Source organism: Mus caroli, chromosome 12 (assembly GCF_900094665.2).
Source record: "Mus caroli chromosome 12, CAROLI_EIJ_v1.1, whole genome shotgun sequence".
In the NCBI taxonomy this organism is placed as follows: Eukaryota; Metazoa; Chordata; class Mammalia; order Rodentia; family Muridae; genus Mus; species Mus caroli.
In genome coordinates this window covers 112,742,100-112,762,523 of record NC_034581.1, presented here as the reverse complement: position 1 = coordinate 112,762,523, position 20,424 = coordinate 112,742,100, and the positions used below count along the sequence as shown (strand labels likewise).

Genomic DNA, 20,424 nt, shown 5'->3' with positions numbered 1-20,424 from the left:
CCAGAAAATGCAGTACATGTAAAGCAAGGTACCTCTGTACCCACCCAGGCCAGACGCTCATAGCCAAGGCCAGTTGTTAGGTGCCAGACACTAAAGAGCATACTTTTCCCTGGGCTATTTAACACACAAGGGTTTGGAGAGGCATTAGGATCTATTCCAGCTGACGTGAGTTGCCAAGATTCAACAGGTAGAGAGAGGTCAGGGAAGGACATGAAACCTAGCTGAGTCTAAAGCCATACTGCCATCTAACTACGGGGCCGTTGCCCACTGCCTACCCTGTGTGTGACAGCAATTCCTGGGCATGATGCTGGGACCATGTGAATCATCTGAGAAATGAAGGGAGATGGAAAGGCTGCCTGGAGATAAAGGCCCTTTTTTCTTTTTTTCTCTCCTGCCCCCTATTTTTTACTTTTTTTTTTTTTTTTTTTGGCTCTTGGAGACAGGGTCACTACATATCTCAGGCTGGACTTGAACTCATGACCCTTCTTTCTTGGTCTCACGAAGGCTAGAATTCTAGGAAGGGTATTTCCCAATCATCTGCTTCTAGATAGTTATATTCTAGCTCAGTGAAACTGATAGATATGTACATTTTCAAATCAACAGTCATGTTCTACTCTCTCATCTTTACCCTTGCACACAAATGTCATTTAGATGGTAATCCTACTCCTTCAAACTGTCCACAGCAGAGGGAGGTGCCTAGTGCTAACGCAGCAGCTCTGAGCAGCTAACACTGGAAATCTTTTGAATGTTGTAGACATCTTTGGAAGCTGCATGGTCTATTCTGAGATGTCAAAAAGTATAATGTAGAGTCACTGTGTTAGTTAGGGTTTTATTGCTGTGAAAAAGACACCATGACCATGGCAACTTTTATAAAGAAAGCATTTAACTGGGGCTGGCTTGCATTTCAAAGGTTAAGTCCATTATTGTCATGGTGGGGAGCATGGCTGTCCAGACAACTGGAGAAGGAGCCCAGAGTTTTACAACTGGATTACAGGCAGCAGGAAGAAAACAGACTCCGGGCCTGGCTCGAGCAGTTGAAACCTCAAAGCTCACCCCCAGTGACACACTTCCTCCTACAAGGTCACACCTCCTAATAGTGCCACTACCTATTAGCCTATGGGGGCCATTCTCATTCAAACCATCAGACACCAGGAACAGCAACAAGAAGAACAACAACAAAAGAAATACAGTCTGTGTATCTTAATGTTTTAAGGTTAAGAATATCTTGGACGACATTTTGGAGAGACTTCCAGAAGAGTTCAACATGGCAGAAATAATGCAAAAGAACCCAAATAGAAGCCCGTATGTTCTCGTTTGCTTTCAAGAGTGTGAGAGGATGAACATTCTCATCCAGGAAATCCGTGTGTCACTTCAACACTTAGACCTTGGTTTGAAGGTAGACTTACAAATGGGACAGGGGTGGGGGTGGGCGTCACCACACTGGGGGGTATTCATGGTGGCCTTTTCTCTGTCCCAGGGAGAGTTGACATTATCTCCTGATGTGGAAACCCAGCTGTCTGCCCTGAGTTATGACCGGGTTCCAGACACGTGGAACAAACTGGCATATCCATCTACTTATGGCCTGGCCCAGTGGTAAGCAACTGTCTCTAATGCCACTGGCAACTGTAAACATCAGCACATCAGCACAGGGTCAGCCTTGCTGTCGACGCCTGGCACCTCCTCCTCCTTCTCAGCCGCATGCTGCAGAACTCCTGCTCCTTGACCATCATCTTGTAGACTCTACCAATTTCACTTGAGTCCCTCTGGTATTTAGTTCACGTTAGTTCACGTAGACCAGACCAAGATTCAAATCCTTCCTCATTCGTTAGGTAACTACTCTTTGACAAAATACCTGATCTTCCAGTGTTCATTTTTTTCCATCTGAAAAAAAAATGTAAGCAAAATTTCCTCACTGATTTAAAGTCCTATAAGCTACTTGAATTTGGGTGTTGGCCTTTTCTTCCCTTTATTTTCCAAACCAGTAATTACTAATGCACTCATAGATGACTTTAGACAGCCAGAAGCAGAAACTGAGATTGCTGAAGGCTGGTGCTTTATCCCCAGCTGTTCTGTGACCTTTGTGGACAATTCAGAAAGCATCACATGACTGTCTACTCCTTTTGCAGGCTGAAGTTCCTTGTCCTGTATCTTTTCCTGAGTTGGGATCAATCTGGAAGGTGCCATTAGAATTCCAAATGACAGCACGTTAGGACCCTGCCCGTCTTGGTTTCTTTTCCTGTTGTTCCTAGGAAAAGTTGGTTTGCTCATAGTTCCAGGCACCATCAACCTTTTGATGGGAGTCTCAGTGACAGCTCCTTGAGATAGCTGGTAGTGTGCAAGAGTTGAGACGCAGAGCAAGGGGTGCCAGTGCTAAGCTCATTCACCATTTACACAGTTGAGAATCCCAACTCAGAGAATGATGTCACCCATATTTATAGTAATTTTTCTCGTATCAATTAACCTAATAAAAATAATCCCTTAACAGGCATTTCTAGAGGCTAAATCAATTCATAGGTACTTGTGGGCTTGTCTCCTGAGTGATCCCAGACTCTGTTGACAATTAGCACTATTACAGTCTCAGAGGCAGCCAAGTGTTGGCCAAGGGAGATGGGCGCTGCTCTAGTTTGCTTTCTGTTGCTGTGATTAAATACTAAGCAAAAGCAACTGGGAAGAAGGGTTTGTTCACCTCAGTTTGTAGTTCTGGGGAGCAGTTATCGCTGCAGTGTCAGAGCAGATCTGGAGGTAGGAACTGAAGCAGACACCATGAAACATCACTGCTTACTAGCTTACTCCCTTCACTCAGCCACATAGCTCACACAGCTCAAGCCCACTTACTAGGGAGGATAGGTGTCTCCCCCTGGGTCAGACCCTTCTATGTTAACCAGCAATCAACACAGTGCCCAGCAGAACATCCACAGGCCAGTCCTCATTTTCCTCCTCCAAGGTGACTATAGGTTGCATCCCTGGTGACAGAGGTGAGCACGAGGCAGTTCAGTTGGGTGACTTCCAAAGACAGCAAATAACCATACAGGAGATTGAGCACAGACTCGGTAGTCTTATAAATATGCAAGAGCTGGCTCTACCTACCCATTTAATAATGCTTTATGATGAATAAGTTTGGGCTTTTCCCTATCATCTTACTTTGTACTAGCTAATTTCTGTCATTTTTTTTTTTTTAGGTTCTTTGTTTCTAGCCTTTTCTAACTTGGTCTAGTTTTATTATTCATTACTCGCTGTACTGTTCCTAAAGAGGGTCCTTTACAATGTGATTAAGACACTAAACTTTCCAAACACGACCTAAGCCAACACTTTCCAGAGACCTCTCAACCTACCTCCGAGAATGAGTTGCCTTCTAGATTCATCTTTTTTGTTCTGCTCAGCGATCTGCTTGCTCAGAACTGCTTTTCCCATATTGCTCTGAAATTTTCTTTTTCACGTAATATAAACAAAGATTAGGGTTTGAGAGATGGCTCAGAGGTTAAGAGCTCTTCCAGAAGTCACAGGTTCAATTCCCAACACCTACACGGCAGCTTACAACTATCTGTAACTCCAGGACGGAACACCTTCACATAGGTATACATGGAGGCAAAACATCAATGCACATAAAATAAAATAGCACATAAATTACATACACACACACATACCTACATACACACATATATTCACACACATATACACACACACACACACACACACACACACACACACTAAGAGGGCATCAGACCCTTTTTTTTTTTTTTTTAAAGATTTATTTATTTATTATATGTAAGTACACTGTAGCTGTCTTCAGACACTCCAGAAGAGGGCGCCAGATCTCGTTACNTTAAAGATTTATTTATTTATTATATGTAAGTACACTGTAGCTGTCTTCAGACACTCCAGAAGAGGGCGCCAGATCTCGTTACGGATGGTCGTTAGCCACCATGTGGTTGCTGGGATTTGAACTCTGGACCTTTGGAAGAGCAGTCGGGTGCTCTTACCCACTGAGCCATCTCACCAGCCCCATCAGACCCTTAAGAACTAGAGTTGCACACAAAGTTACAAACCATCACACAGATGCTAGGAGTTGAATCTGGGTCTTCAGAAACAGCAGCCAAGTGCTTTTACTTGCTGAGCCATCTCTCCAGGTCCTCCCACCATGCCATCTTAACATTTCTTTACACTTTAAAACCTGTTTTCAACCGAACATCACTAGAGGCTTCTTTCTGCCAGGATACGGGGCGTAGTGGTAAATATTTTTACTAGAAGACTGTATCATCCCCTTCCAAGTAATTAGTCTGTGTGGGACAAGCACTTGTCTCAGACTCTTTACTTTGGCTATATCCTTCCTAACGACTCTGGTATTGTAACAGTGATGCACACACACACACACGCATGCACTCCAAAGCATTCCTACTGCATCCCACAGAACGGTGGTGTTTGCTAACCCTGCTCAAAAGGCTTTTTTTTTGTACACCATCTAAATAACACCTGTGTCAAGAGCTGCTAGCTGTATTGCCCACTGTTCTGTTTCTAATGCTGACAGGAATGAGAGCTGCAGGTAACCTCTAACAGGAAGAACCCAGTCCTGTGAAGGGGTACCACCTTTTGAGTCATAAGAGATGGCTCTTTTCCCTACTTACCCTGGTGAACTCCACAGCCCCCAAAACAAAACCCACCCCTTCTTCCTGGAAGAGGTCTACTTTACTAAAATGTCAGATCATTTCTTCCTACCTCCCATTAACCAGGTTTAACGACCTCCTCTTACGCTGCCGGGAACTTGATACTTGGACGCAAGACCTGACCCTCCCAGCTGTTGTGTGGCTTTCTGGGTTCTTCAACCCTCAATCTTTCTTAACAGGTATGGCTGGAGGCAGGGGATGGGGGTCATACTCCTGGCAGAAGTCCTACCTGGCTTTACCTGTGACAACTTCTTGTCCTTCTCCGCCCATCTTTTCAAATAACCATTTCAAAGCAGGGCAGCAATGAGAGTTCTAGTTAGGAAGGAGAGGGCCAACAGCATAGCTGCAGTAGTGTAGTATATCCTAGAGAAAAGCCACTGTCTGTCACTGTCACACTGAAGGAACACAGGCAACTTAAAAGCAAATGGCAGTTGCTGCTCCAGTATATCCTTATTTGTGACCATGGAGGGCAAAATGGTCCTGCAAGCCTGTATGCCCAGCATAGCTCTAACCTATGATACCCCATGGGATACTGTGGGCTATTGGGACCCTATAAACAGGGCTTTTACCTTCTTCAATTCTTCCTTTTTCTCCCAAAGCAATCATGCAGACCATGGCTCGAAAAAACGAGTGGCCACTGGACAGAATGTGTTTGACTATAGATGTTACTAAAAAAACCAAGGAAGACTATGGCCACCCCCCCAGAGAAGGTGCCTACCTTCATGGTCTCCACCTGGAAGGTGAGTCCCTAAGGAAGGCATGTGGAACTGCCTTAGGTACAAGCTGGTCCCTGTCCTGCAACATCTACTGGGATGAGACCCTTGTGACTTTATTTCTTCCTCCGCCCTTCAGATGATTTAAATATCCAAGTGTACATGTAATGAGAGCCAAACTGTGTGGCACTCGGGGTGATGGCTGTCACTTTAAACTACCTACATTGTCACCCGGCGTTAAAACTTCAGGAACTTAAGTCCCGCATGTAATCCACAGTATTTTGCTTTTCACTTCTGTCTTAGTCAGGATTTTATTGCTGTGAACAGACACCATGACCAAGGCAACATTATAAGGACAACATTTAACTGAGGCTGGCTTACAGGTTCAGAGTTTCAGTCCATTATCATCAAGGTGGGAGCATGGTATCATCCACACAGGCATGGTGCAGGAGGAGCTGAGAGTTCTACATCTTCATCTGAATACTCCAAGCAGAATAGCCTATACCGATAGTGACACACCTACTCCAACAAGGACTCCAAATAGTGCCACTCCTTGGGCCAAGCATATACAAACCATCACAACTACCATCAATTCAAAATCTGACCTCCTGCTTTTAAGCTTTTATTGTGTACAGAGGTCAAAGGACAACTTTCAAGAGCTAGTTCTTTCTTTTCATCTTGTTTTTGAAGCAGCACCTTTGTGTTATTTCCTACATACCACATCTGCCAGGCTAGCCAGCAAGATTGACCTTCCTAGAATACAGGCATTACACATGCTATTTCCACATCTAGCTTTCAATATGGTCTCAGGGGGATCAAACTCAGGTGGTCAGGTTGCCAATGCCTTTTGCCCACTGAGCCTGTTTGGCAGCCCCCGCCCTCTGCTTTCTAAAAGATCTCAGTAAATCTACTCTAGTATTCTGTTCCTGGGTGTCTTCCAAACCCTGAAGCTGCCACTGATGCTGTGCATCTCTCTCTGTGTATTCACCTGAAGCAGCACTCACATAGAAGCAAACACTACAGTTCAGTTATCCCAGGGTCAGGCAGGGAATGACCTGAACTTGTTCCAAGCTTGGTAAGTGCAGCGGGAAAGGATGCTAAGAGAGCTGTGTGTTTCTTTCACGGGTTTGAATATGTCCAGAATTTGATCTTATAAAGCAGTTAAACATCTCAAACCGCACAAGGATGCCACAGACGGGTGACAACGTGGTAAAAGTGGAACATTTATTGCATGGAACAATTAGAGCATCAGAACCCGCATGCCAGTTACACAACTGTTGTCTCTGCCACAGGTGCCAGGTGGGACATCCAGTCAGGAGCCCTTGTTGATGCCCGCCTTAAGGAGTTAACGTCCATGATGCCCGTCATCTTTGCCAAAGCCGTGCCCGTGGACAGACAAGAAATTAAGCACGCCTACGAGTGCCCCGTCTACAAAACCAAAGCGAGAGGCCCCACCTACGTGTGGACGTTCAGGCTAAGGAGCAAAGACAGGATAGCTAAGTGGGTACTGGCAGGTGTGGCTCTACTGCTGGAAGCATGAACGGCCTTGGTATTACAGCTCACGTCCCTCCAGCTCCAGCCAGACACAGCAAGCATGTTTTAGTAACAGGGATATACATTCTTTTGTTAGAGAACCATTCTTTGAGGAGGGCGAGTAATCACAGTACACAAGGACCAAACACTAAACACCTAAGAGGGATGAATACTTATTGATTTTAGCTTCCCCCAACACCCATTCAAAACACCATGGCTTATCTTGTATCCCTAAGACTTGGAAACAATGCAGTGAGTGTTCTATAAAAAGCATAATCTATAAAAAAAAATTTTTTTTTTTAAAAATAGAAGCAGCAGGCTCCAGGCAGGTCCTGAAGGAAGAGGCAAGCACAGTGAGGCCTCCAGTGTCTGTTTCTGTTGTCTCTTAATAAAAAGGACACCTTACTCACAGTGTGTGGTTAATTGCACTTGGTAGTTTAGAGTAACATTCTTCAATATAAATTCCTAATGACCCAGAATTTAATATCCAGAGCAGGATAAACTATCAGGTTTGAGCTATGGTCACTCAGGAGGCAAAGCAACAGCCTCTGCGGGAAGGGAGTGACCATGGGGGAGCTGAACATCAAAGGCGAGAGCTGTCAGACAAGGTAGTCTTTATAACTTACCTGAGCATTAACTCAGCCCCCCTCAAACCGTGCTTTTAAATCTTCAGCAGACACTTGTCACAATGCAGGTCTATGCAGGTATGGATACAGATTTCTCTGCTTTACTATATTTCCTGAGAAACCTTTTTAAGCATATAAACATCTTTTTAAAAACAATAGCAGTAGAACCAGTAAATTCTAGAAAACAAGCGTCTAAGGCTGGCACAAAGAGCAGACTCGTCTCGTGGGACTCCGCCTGGTAAGTTCGAGCGATCCCTCTCCTCTCGACTGTCTTCTACAGCTGCTTCTGTAAGCTAAACAACAGATGGAGAAGCGTCTGTTAGGAGCCGATCAGATGCAAGAATGATAACCGTACTCTAGGCTAAGGTGGTCTCAGAACATTCTCAGACATGGCTCCACGTGCGTCTCTGCACACTTCAGAGTTCCTTACACAGCTTGACAATTGGGAACTGGAGCCCTCCTTGCCTGACTGCATACTGTTCAACTCTCTGTTCTTCAGGCTGCAGATGTTTTATTTTGGATGGTTCTCATGATATTTCTTTCGCGCTACAAGTGTTAGTTTGAGCCACTATGGACTTGAGAACTCTATAACAAAGGTAGGGATTCTCTCAGCCGTAGCCTCTCCAATACCAAATGGACACAGAATGGATGGGGTGCTGAAGTGAGCTGGAATCCACAGCCCATAGGCTCTGCCACGCTGCATCCTTACTATGTTACACTCACCTCTCCAGGTACTCCTTGACATTATCATAACCGTAGAACTTGGCCAGATGAATGAGAATCCCAGTAGCACAGCGGCCATCTCGCCTCCGGCAGTAACTGCAATTGCAGATGCCACGGCAGGGAGGACATGTCCACTTCTAGGAGGCAGAGGAGAGGTTGTTCCTTTTTGCCACAGTCTACACAGGAGAGCTGGGTTCAAGCCTCTACTCTAGCCAGTAACTGCACAGGGTTAGAATGTATGAGGGACTAGCCAATGCCCTCCTTTCAGCTTTACAGGGCCCCAGCAAAAGTGTCCAATCCATGTCAAAAAAACCAGGCATGTCTGTTCTAGACATAACCAGATACCACTGAAGCGGAACTATTAAAAAAATTAAGCTTGCTTCTAAGTTCAGGGCCCTATGCAATTCACAAATCATGCATATATATATATATATATATATACACATACATACATACATATATATATGTATATACATATGTATTACATATATATATATGTGTGTTATGATTTTAGGAGTCTAGGTTTGGCACAAGATTAATGTAAGAATTCCAGCTCTCCTGATATGTAATTTTAATATTAAATCACTTAGTCAAAACAGTATGTCTAGAAACTGGGGATTGTGTGTGTGTGTGATATACACACACACATATATATTCTAACTGCTGCAGAAGAGGTCAGATAGGTTGAACACAGATCTCGAAGTGGCAATGCTTATATACTTTGATAGTTTGGAAATGACATTTCATTTCTCCTAAGGATCTGAAGCACAAACAGGTTAAATATACACCTCAAAAGAGAAAATGGGGCTGGGGAGAGGAGCTCGGTCGGTAAGGAAGAGCTGAGTCCAACCAGAGCCCACATGCAAATGTCTAGGGATGGTGGTGTGCACTGGACAGAGAGACGTGAGACGATCCAGACAGTCTACCCTGATTCTTGGTAACAACAACTGCAGTTGCCCTCTGCACACAAGTGCACACACATGCAGTGCCACACACTTTTTTGTTATGAAATGCATTGGTGGTAAACAATGTTAGCAGGTATGACACACAGCATGGTCCTGGGGCAACAGGACGCACTTAAATGTGACTTACCCCATGGACAGGCCAAGACAGATGAAATGAAATCATCGGAATCCCCTACAGGACCTCTTCACCCCAAGCTGTCAGTCACCTGGTCTGCCTTCATTGCCCACATCATCTTAAGATGCAGGAGGGGAAAGCGACTCACAAGAGCACTGTAGCCACTCCCCCACCCCCGCCCTGGGCTTGCATCCTTCATCCAAACATTCATAACGCACGCACACACTGCTCCTTACCGGATCCAGCAATGCTGTCCGCACATCCTCCCCATAGCGATTCCTCAGGCAGGGCCCACAGAACTGTCCCCGCACACCACCACAGCTCTGGTTCCGACAGACCGTCTTGGTATCGATGGTCTTCTGCCGGCACTGATGGCACGTGTTACCCTGTGGATAAAGCAAAAGAGGTAGAGCTGAGATTTATGAGAAGAGAGTGCAGGAGCCTGGCCTTGCCCAGAATCCAGCGGGAATGTTATGAAGGACAAACCACGTGGACAAACCTTTACTTTAAGCACTTTAATTCTCGGGCCAGAGAAGCACCTTGGAGCAGATGAGGCTTAGCAAGGAACACAGAAGGAATCAACAATCAGGAACAGAAGACAGACCAGAAAAACACTGAGGAAGGGATGGTCAGGTGACCTAAGTGGCAGTGAGCCCCAGGTAGCATGAACTTGACTCTGATCTACTGCTGGAGACCTGGAAACTTTCCATGTAAAATCGTGTTTTGAAAGGTTGGCAATTCAATTGACACTCTACTATTTACTATTTTAAGTAGTACTAAACACAGGTGAAGTAGAACATGCAAAGCCTCTTTGCAGGTCATCATTTAGAAAAACATAACCAATACATACCAACCAGAAATGTTACTTTCTTATACAGGTATGTTACTCTCCCAGGGACCTTCAATTTTAACATATAAAATATAAACATGCTTTTCCAATCCAGTACCAATCTTCTACGACATATGGCCCAGGGAGCCCTCTCCCCTGGGCAGGACTACTATGTTAGGTGGCCTGCTTTTTTCCCCTGGTACATTGGATCCTTGACCACACAGCTCAGAGCAAGACTTAGGAGGACAGCACAGGGACAGAAGGCAAGATGTCAGATTTTGAATACCAGTGTGTTGGAGGTTATCAGTGATGCACACTTTCCTGAAGATGTCACTTACAAGCACTTTATCATAGACTTTATCACGCACAGTTATGGCAATGTTTTCCAAGTCTTCCTCAGTGATGTCTTTCACTGAGCGGAAAGAAGATATCCGGTGACGTCTATACTTCTGGCATTTCCCCTGAAGAAAAAAACAAAACAGGAGTACCTGTCACACATCTACACACTGAAAATCAGAATGAAAATTTTAAACATGCTTAGAGATGCAAAGTAATGTGTCTCCTTTGTCTGTATCGTCATTTACTGGGTTCCTGCCCCAACCCACACTCCCTTGGGAGAGCAATACTGCATTGATGGAGGAGCTATTAACTTGGAGAAGACAAGGAAGTAAACAGCCTGCCCACATAGGGGGCAGCCCCCAAGTTCTTCCCTCTTCCCCAACAGCCACTCCTGAAGCAGTCAAGGAGGAACTCTTGCATCTTTCAGAGTACACAACCACAAAGCTGGCTTGGCTTTGCTGGTAAAGAGTTGGATCAAAGCCAGGGCCTCCTGCATGCTGGGCAAGTCCCTGAGCCCCCCAAGGTCCTCAGGCTCATTTTAGACAAAGGACTCTTAAGTTATATGCAGCTTAGCCAGCCCAAGGGTTTTCTCAACCCATGCTCTCACACGAACATGGTGGAAACTCAAGTTTTCAACTGCTGGAAGCCTGCTGACTCAAGACTATACCAGAGCCAGCCCTAGCATAATGAAATACTTGCACTTGAAGCCCGTTTGCTTATTAGTCAATAATTACCCCACTGATTGTCTTTCTTCTTCTGAAACTGTAAAGCTCTTCAGTAAGCTTGGTGGCTGAGAAGGTGAAGTTCTCCAGAGCAAACTTTTCTGGGGGTCGTGCGCTCCGGGTTGGGTTCATGCGCCGTGTGATCTGTCCCTCTGAGAAGGCCCGTCGTGGTGTTCTCCTCTTCTAAAACCAAGAGCACAGACAGATGTAACTAGGTTCCCCTTCAGCAGAAAGCTATGGGTTCTCTGAAGCAGGGCCAGTCTAAGAAATCAAGAGTTTCACTTACAGAAGCCGAAGGTGGTGTCCGAACAGGGAAGAAATCTGGCACCGAATTCAATTCCGCCAACAACTGAGCAAGCTAAGGTTCAGAAAGAAAGAGGGGGGTCTGACATCAGTCAAGGAGACAGGTCTGGGACCAACACCTCTTAAATCTCTCTGAACTACCTATATGGTGTCCATAAATCTGTCTCATGTAAGACTTCACCTTCTGAGTAAGAGGAGGTGGGCTCATTGTTCATCCAAGTCAACATCAGAGACAACAGAACACAATGAAGATATGTTTGTCTTGACACGTTTGGGGCCAGGAGCATCAGGTCCCAACTTCACCACTATCATAGCAGTGTGACCGGAAGCACATTTTACAAACCTTAAAATCAAACTCAGCATGTCCAATCAGCTAAGTGACTCTCAGAACTTCCAGATCAATCAAAACACTTGCTGGGGCTTAAGTAGTGGTACATGAGCACCAGGATGCAGAGGCAAGAGGATTAGGATCAAGACCAGTCTAGTCTCCCTGCATCTATACCTCAAAAATTCCTACCTTCATACATCTGTCACTATTGCCAAAGACCTAACACCAACCAACCAGGCTCTTTCCTCTGGATTTTCTTTTTAGATTCATGTAAACATGAGGCCACTAAGAACAAACACATACAGATAAACACAGACAGACAAGAGTGTTCTCTTAGGTGTAGGTCTGTGTATAAAGTATCACTATATTGTGCATTTTTTTAAAGGATGGCATTTAAAAAGCCACCAAAGAGGAGGAAAGAATTTATGACTGGTAGAATTTCCTTTTAATTTTGCCAGTGTAAAATTAGGAAGAATTACTTTCAATAACTAGGCTGAGTTACTGACCACACATAAAAAACCCAAATACATGTAACAAAGGTTGCTCTAGGTTGTGCTAGGCTGAACTAACCACTAGCCAAGGCATAACTGAATTAGAACATGGCAGCAGCTGCTTCAACGGTAGCCATCTCTCATTCCTTCAGATGATGTCTCTGAAGGAACGACTTTCAGACAGAAGCCACCACCTGCCCACCGTAATTCTCCCTGGGCTCAATGACAGCCCAGCTCCTCTTTTCTGCTGGGGACAGTGCAGCTGGTCAGCTTGTCTATTCTCTAGTGCCTCTGACAACTTAAAACTTAGCCTGCTCAACCATGCACAGCAGGGATAAATGGTCCTTGAGTCTTTCCATCCCCAAACTAGAGCTAATCGTGTAACAAATGTGTCCCAGGATATACTTTCTCTCCAGAGAGCAAAGCTGTGTCAGCAACCCTTGGGGCAGTTTGCTATGGTCCCAGCTGCTGCAAGAGCATACCATAGCCTTGTTCTCTTTGATGTTCATGGCCCTTTTCAGCAGAGCATCTGAATTCTCCTGGCTCTCAGCTCTGGACTCATCCTCGGCGTCAGAAGCAGAGTCCTCCTTTTCCTTGGACTGTCTGGAGCTCTTCTTTCTTCTAAGATCCATCTTACTGTCCAGCAAGCGTGAGCTATCTTTATCTGGTGTTTTTGCCAATTTTTTGGTGGGGAACTGAAAGGCTACCCGAAGACCGAAACTGCTTCTTCTTGTGGACCTGCCTCTTCTAGGTGCAGCCTCCTCTTCATCATCTTCCTCCGCATCACTCATCATGGAGTATGCTTTGTCACTGTCGCTCAGCTCCGACTCCATGAGCTAAGGGACAAGGAGAAAGAAGGATGAAGACGGTCTGTAACCACCTACCAACACTAGACCAGGCAACTGTGTTTAAAACTGTTCTAGGTGGGAATGCAGGTCAGAATTTGCTTCACCACATGTTCCTTCCTCATCAGATTCAGAGCCACAGAGCCCACGGATGATACATGGAAACCTTCAAGCTGTGACTCACACACAGTGAACCCTGGTATTCTGTTCTAGTGATGGAAAGCTCATTAATACAATCTGTCCTCAATGCATTCTCTAACCAAATCTGAGTGGGCCTACGCTGAAGTGTGTGTGTGTGTGTGTGTGTGTGTGTGTGTGTGTGTGTTGCAGTATATAGAATCTAAGGGGCTTTGGGAACAATTTATTTTCCCTCACTAGAAACAAAAACTCTTTAACTAGGTATCATTGAGCTTAAAAACTACTAGTAGTTAAAAGAAGTCACCCAGACATGAAACCCATCAAGTCTTGGAAGATCTTAGTGTCTTGCTGATGACAATCTAAGATATCTGGGAAAAAACACTGGGCACAGTGGGATGTCTGAGCAGGAGCATCGGCCCAGGGCAGAGTGCGTGAGACAGCTGACTATGAGGACTTACATGCCCCAAGTGATGCCTGAGGAAAGGTGAGGGATAGGGAAAGCCATCATCACTACCAACTGTCCTTATGCAGGTATGTGTCCAAGGTTGTATAAAAGCTGATGACATCAAACAGCATAAACTAAACTCACCTTACCAGCAAAGGAAGTGGTAGTATCTACTTTCAGAGAAATATTCTATTTTCCAGTTAGCATTAGACACTTAACCTTTTTTTTTTTTTTTTTTTTTTTTTTTTTTTTTTTTTTTTTCGAGACAGGGTTTCTCTGTGTAGCTCTGGCTGTCCTGGAACTCACTTTATAGACCAGGCTGGCCTCGAACTCAGAAATCCGCCTGCCTCTGCCTCCCGAGTGCTGGGATTAAAGGCGTGCGCCACCACGCCCGGCTGACACAACCTTTTTAAAAACATCTGCCTCATGGTATTTCTTTGAATCAGTTAAAAATATAAATTTAAAAAATTATAAAGCCATGTGATGCTTGGGACAGAAAGGGCACATTAAGGAAAACATTGATAAACTCCTCTTTGTTTTGTTTTTGTTTCTGTTTTTTGGAGACAGAGTTTCTCTGTATAGCTCTGGCTGTCCTGGAACTCACTTTATAGACCAGGCTGGCCTCGAACTCAGAAATTCGCCTGCCTCTGCCTCCCAAGTGCTGGGATTAAAGGCATGCACCACCACCGCCTGACTGGTAAACTACTCTTAAAAATGTAAATGTAGTGACAGCAATACACAAACATTAGTTTCTTGTTTGTACAAACATCACAGTCATGTAAAGAAAGACTAGGTCAAAGTATACAGGGCTTCTGCATCCTACATCTTTAATTTTATAAGCCTAAAACTATTCCAATAAAACATTTAAAACAGTTGGTCTTGGTGGCTCATGCTTAGTATCTCAGGCGGGTGCCAAAGAAATGCTACGCGATCAGGGCTCTAACCTGAGCTATGTATGGTATGAGATCTTGCCTTAAACACTACCACCAATATCATTATCATCTTCAATACCACCACCACCACGGTAGTGATTTACAGTGATTGAAATGCTAGTGTGCTAAGACTGACCTCAATAAAGGGAGTAAAAGAAAAAGATCCAAAGGAAGCCCTGTCACAGTGCAGGACCTGGGGCAGAGTCCCCAGGACCCTGGCAGGCCTGAGTCATCGGTACAATTAGCAAAATCCAAACCAGGAGGCATAGGCTCTCACTCTGCTCCATCACCCTGTGTTTTTGCAAAATTAGCTTCTAGCCTAAGAATATAACTTCACACCCAACAAGACACAGCCTGAAGGACGGTGTTATCCCAAGGAAGACTGAGTAGATAAAAGATGGAGAAGCTGCAATAAAACGGGTCAGATGACAAAGGCAAGATATGCCCCTGATCCTCAGGGGTAAAGGGATATTTTTACTCTAGGACTCTAGGGGGCAGGACCCACCAAACACCACCAACAACAAAAATTACATCTTTTCATGTATAATGTAACATCTCTGGGGTAAAAGTACAATCAAAATCAAGACTTTCAACGTCCAGTCCACACCTCTTGTGCTGGCCATTACTACTGTTACCTCTGGGTTACTGCTCATGTTCAGCTCTCTCTCGGTAAATCCTTCAAAATCTTCCATTTCTGAGTCCGTGTCCTCTTTGAAAATCCTTCTTAGTTCTTCTGTGAAGTATTTGGAACGGAAGCACACATTCTGCTAAATTAAAGACAGATTAGCGTGAGACTTGGTGTCACAGACTTAGAATTCCAGTACTCTGGGGGGAAGGGCAGTAAAGGTAGAGGCAGGATTCTAATCCTAGACTATGCACAGTGAGACCTTGTCTCAAAAATCAACTACCACAGTGGGGCAGTGACAGTGCATGCCGTTAACACAAGCACTGGAGAGGCAGATCTGTGAGTTTGAGGCCAGCCTGGTCTACAGAGGTAGTTCTAGGACAGCCAGAGCTATACAAAAAAACCCTATCTCAAAAAGAAAAAAAAAAAAAAAAAAAAAAGAAAAGAAAAATCAACTACCAGGAAGAGAAAGGAAAAAGGATGGCAGTTACAGGGGCAGTGAGGAGAGATGAAACTCATGTCTAACGGGCAAGACTTTCTATTGATTGAGAGTGGTCTGCAGTGGGCAGGGGAGACAGCCACACAACACTGCACACTACCCTTGATGCCACTCAAAATGGCTACAAGTGGCTTGCTCTACATTATGTATCTTTTACAACCACAATAGAACACAGAGCATGTATTTTCCTTCCTTCCTCCCTTCCTTCTCTCTTTCTTTCCTTTCTTTCTTCCTTCCTTCCTTTTGTATCCCTGTCTGTCCTAGAACTCACTTTGTAGACCTGGCTGACCTCAAACTAAGAAATCTACCTGCCTTTGCCTCCAAAAAGTGCTTGGATTAAAGGCACGCACCACCAGGCCTAGCTCACAGCAGACATTTTCTAATACACAAATGAAGACTTACAAATAAGAAATTTTCTATCAACAGTGTCTTAATCACTTCTGCTATGGCTGGGGAAGAGTTGCTGGAGTTAAGAGTTTCAGGCCCCAGGTGGCTTTCACAAAGAATGGCAAACTTGTGGAAAACAGACACCTGCACACTGCTTTACTCCCTACAGCCATACGGAGCAGTCTCCTGTGGGCGAGCACGTATCTCCTTCAAATACAGTGGGTTTCTCTACAGGGAGTGCCAAGGCCCTCACACCCTAACCCATTGCTACAGACTGGACTTGCTCCATTTCCAATGATGCCAATGTGAGGAACTGGTGGGAATCTGTACCCTCCTCACCCTGGAGCTCCTCTCTTGCCAGACTGAGGGGCGAGCAAAGATATTTTCCAATAATGACTTTTACTTTCTTTGGAAATACTACAAAGAAACAGGGAAGCCCAGCTCTCCTAAGAGTGTGTGTGAAAGAAGAGAGGAGGAGGAATGGTAAGCTCAAAGAGAGACTCCCTTGCAGCTATCTGTATGGCAAGCTCAAAGGGAGACTCCCTTGCAGCTATCTGAAAGGTTAAAACACTGCACCAGGACACTGGTCCCTGTCTGTAAACCCATAAAGCAGTGACCTCTTATTGCGCCATATCTGGTTAAAACCCTTTATTTCATTGCTGCCTTTTCCTGGCTTTAATTATATGCTTCTTCAGACTCCGATATCTTTAAGAAAGAAAAAAAAAAAGAAAATATAATGGAAATATGTAACAGTGGGGACCTAGAGGGCAATGGAGAAAGAAATGCCTACAGCTAGCACTCTAAGCTTAAGAATGTCTCCTATGAATTATTATGGGTAATTGGAATGAGTTTGCTCAGGGCTAAATTACTTCCTTCCTTTGTTGTTAGCTGTGGTGCAGCTGCAGAAAAAGAAGAAAAAAAGAAAGAAAGAAAAAAAAAAGACAAAAGGGAAGTTTATTTAAAGAGAAACTCAAATTGTGTTTAAGGGAGGGAGCCCAGAGTCAGCTACACATACTGTGCGCAAGTTGATGTCATTTCTCTCAGCTGGACAAAATGAATCACAAGTGTGTGAGTCAAGTGAGCCTTAAGATCAGGGTTTAAAGTTAATAAAAGAAAAAGTATGGAGCAATGGCTCAGTGCTTAAGAGCACTTGCTGTTTTTGCAGAGGATATGGGTTCTGTTCCCTGTATACACGTGGCAGTTTAGAACCATCTCTAACTCTTGTTTCAGGGGCTAAACCCTCATAGAAGCGGTGCATATATACATATACACACAAAATACACCTAAAGAAAGACAAGTGTAATGCTGCCTGCTAAGGAAACCCATTCATTCAGTACAGGAAACATCTGGCCAACCCCTGGTGGCTTTTTCTGGGCCTCAATGCATAAGTTCAGTAAATATCAAGAGATCCTGTACAGAACCTGAAAAAGAATGAGACCAGCCTTAAAGTACCAAGTTCCAACCTTCCAACATTCCTGGCAATTTCTATCCTAGGAAATAGTGATCAGTCCTGATGGAATCAAAACAACTTTGCTACGACCTTGTTCTTAAGGGCTTAAGAACTGTTTTCCACGTGGCTCTATAAAGCTAGTCTGCATTTCATGGCCTCAGCCTTACTGCATGCTTGGGAAAACAGCTCTTTGTTTTCTGAAAGCTGCTAATTATGCTACCAAGGCATACCAAATAACCAGTATCTACTAGAACGAACACTGTAAGCAGGAGGAAATATAAGGGGCAATTAAGTGCTTTATTCTGAAGCTCATATGACATGAGAGAGGACTGGAGAGCCATGGCCTGGGTATCAGTGAGATGGGCATGTTCCACCTGTACCAGCAAACTTCTTCAGGTGCCTAATGAGTAGGGTGGTACAGAGGGCTGCATGCTTTAAACAAGATCAAAGGTCAGATTCCAGGAAGGTAGAAAGCAGCCTGCAGGTTATGAGTTCCTTCTTTGGGGAGATGCAACCTGAGGCCCACATGTACTTATATCAAGGCAGAGAGAAAAGGAATCAATCCAGTAGGGAGGGCCAGGGAGGATTGGCTATGCTGAGAGAGAGCCAGCATCTGTGCTGTCACCGAAACAGGTAAAGAAAAGAAAAAGTGCCACTGGAGGTTGAGGCTGGAAAATAGTGGTCTGGATTTGCAACAGCCAACCTCACTCAACACTTCCCAACGTGGGATCCTGGCTAAGTCCTGAGCTTCAGTTTCATTTGTACTCTACCTGCCCCTAGAGTCCGCAGAGTAAAATCAGTATCTGTATGAAATACGTACACTCTCTGTGACCAACCAACGTATGCTGAGTACAGTCAGTCCTGGAGCCTGGCAAGGCTGGACTGTGAAGCAGTTGTCATAGGAGCAAAAACAGTTGAAGTCTCACGATGCCCACATGCTCTGTACATCTCAATGTCCCTTGGCATGGCTCCACTCTTCCTCTCTACCCATGCCCAGGGAGATTGGAGGCTTCTGAATAGCATCAGAGACTAACCTGAGCTCAGTCGTACTGATCCCAGCAAGACAAGACTAGGGTAGCTTCAGATGGCAGAGAGATGAAGGGAGGCATGCAAGGACATGGGAGTTCCACCAACATCTGGGAACTAGTCACAGTGACAGGAAAGGAGAAGACAACAAACAGTGCAATAGTTGGAGAGATGGAGACCTAAGCAACAAGCAGGAGAGGGATGGTGGTGAGTTCAGCTTCCCCAAAGACTGGCAGGAGATGCCAGGGTGCATGGCAAGACCATCCGACTATTTCAGAGAAAACAACAGTCATTCATGGCCTCCACCTGGGCAAAGCAACTGTACCTAAGACAGATATCCAAGGAAAACTAGCCAAAAGGTACAAGACCGTGCTAGACAACAATGATCTTGTAATCAACCCAGTTTAGTGGCAGCAAGACAGCTAGCCTTAGTGTGATTTGTGGATCCTTGAGCTCTGGAAAGAAGAGCAAGACTAAACAGAATCACAAAGCATGCATGAAAAGACAAAAGACCTCCTGTAAACAGAGAAAGGGACAGAGGTCAAAGGAGGAGGTTGAGCAATGGCACCAGAGGACGAGAGAAGCTCCATAGATCTCCAAGTACATATCCTACCAAACCCAGTAACAGAGAAGGACTAGCTGACACCTTCCCTGAACCGGCCTACCTGCAGCAAGGTGCATTTAATTTACAGCCTGTTAGCGGAGAGGCAATAAAGAACTCAGAGGAAGATGGAGGCTAATCACCTGACGAGTTAGATACAATATAAAGCTCTGGGTATCTAACTCTCAGAGAAAGGTAGCTCATGTTGCTTCGGCCACAGTCATTAAATAACATCCTCCCAGGCTCTGCAAAAGTGAAGTAACAGGACCTTATGAAGGACCACCACGTGATACCTGTCTCACAGTCGCACGCTGGCCATGACCTGTGTGGGACATGAGGCAAAACAAGCCTTCCGCTGCTGGCTATCATTTAATTTAATCCCTTCATTTATGACGACGCCCACAGCCAGAACAAGCATGCACAGACCTCTCTCCTGTTTCTGGAAACATGAGGGTAAGACTCTGAAACCCAGCACCCAACACTTCACCACATTACCAACTCAGGACTGCACGGAGATGGAAGAGCATCCGCACACACCCTGCCCCAAGCTTCCAGAGGGCCACACCCGTCTTGAAAAGAAAGACCCATACCTGTTTCTCCAACTCCAGTGAGTCCAAACTACCACAGCTCTCCGACAGGTTTTGCATGGGAACATCATCCTGGAAACCCACAAACTCTTCATCGTCACTGGGAGCATTAAAGATGTCAGCTACTTCTTTGGGGATCTGTTTTGGATTCAGAAGAAGGCCAGGGTCACTCAGGGAAGAACTAGCATTGCATCCTTAACCCTGAGCAACAATGTTTCAGTTGAGACCCCATGGTGGAAAGGGAGTGGGGCATAAGCACAGTAGTTCCAGTTCCGGGTTTATAGACACCTCTCCTTCCAGATACTGTGTAGCCATCCTAGACTTTTGAGCTCTTGACCAGTAAGTGTCAGTGTCTGAGAAGGCAATGAGCTCCTTCACTTGAAGGTAACTCACCATGTAAGATTCCAGCCAGTATGCTCTTCTTGTTTTTGTTTGTTTGTTTGGTTGGTTTTTTGTTTGTTTGTTTGTTTGTTTTTGAGACAGGGTTTCTCTGTGTAGCCCTGGCTGTCCTGGAACTCACTTTGTAGACCAGGCTGGCCTC

At 44.9% G+C, this 20,424-nt stretch overlaps 2 protein-coding genes across 5 annotated transcripts in view; one reads left to right on the top strand and one right to left on the bottom strand.

The window, feature by feature from the left end:
• The window catches only part of Dnah11 (dynein axonemal heavy chain 11), a 309,803-nt gene extending 302,867 nt beyond the window's left edge, over positions 1-6,936 (top strand). The window contains exons 78-82 of the mRNA XM_029484410.1: positions 1,214-1,396; positions 1,478-1,593; positions 4,728-4,840; positions 5,261-5,401; positions 6,667-6,936. Of these exons, the coding sequence (XP_029340270.1) occupies positions 1,214-1,396; positions 1,478-1,593; positions 4,728-4,840; positions 5,261-5,401; positions 6,667-6,914 (801 nt within the window). The 3' untranslated portion in view covers positions 6,915-6,936. The remainder of the gene's footprint in view (positions 1-1,213; positions 1,397-1,477; positions 1,594-4,727; positions 4,841-5,260; positions 5,402-6,666) is intronic.
• Cdca7l (cell division cycle associated 7 like) overlaps positions 6,587-20,424 on the bottom strand; it is a 33,181-nt gene continuing 19,343 nt past the window's right edge. Inside the window, exons 2-10 of one of the 4 annotated variants that reach the window (XM_021178675.2) lie at positions 19,887-20,021; positions 15,344-15,475; positions 12,831-13,184; positions 11,513-11,584; positions 11,239-11,409; positions 10,504-10,626; positions 9,573-9,722; positions 8,257-8,393; positions 6,587-7,826 (exon numbers count right to left, since the gene is read on the bottom strand). In XM_021178675.2, the coding sequence (XP_021034334.1) occupies positions 7,808-7,826; positions 8,257-8,393; positions 9,573-9,722; positions 10,504-10,626; positions 11,239-11,409; positions 11,513-11,584; positions 12,831-13,184; positions 15,344-15,475; positions 19,887-20,021 (1,293 nt within the window). In that variant the 3' untranslated portion in view covers positions 6,587-7,807. Of the gene's footprint in view, positions 7,827-8,256; positions 8,394-9,572; positions 9,723-10,503; positions 10,627-11,238; positions 11,410-11,512; positions 11,585-12,830; positions 13,185-15,337; positions 15,476-19,886; positions 20,022-20,424 lie in introns of all 4 variants that reach the window. The other 3 variants (XM_029484820.1, XM_029484821.1, XM_029484822.1) reach the window with 3 other exon arrangements.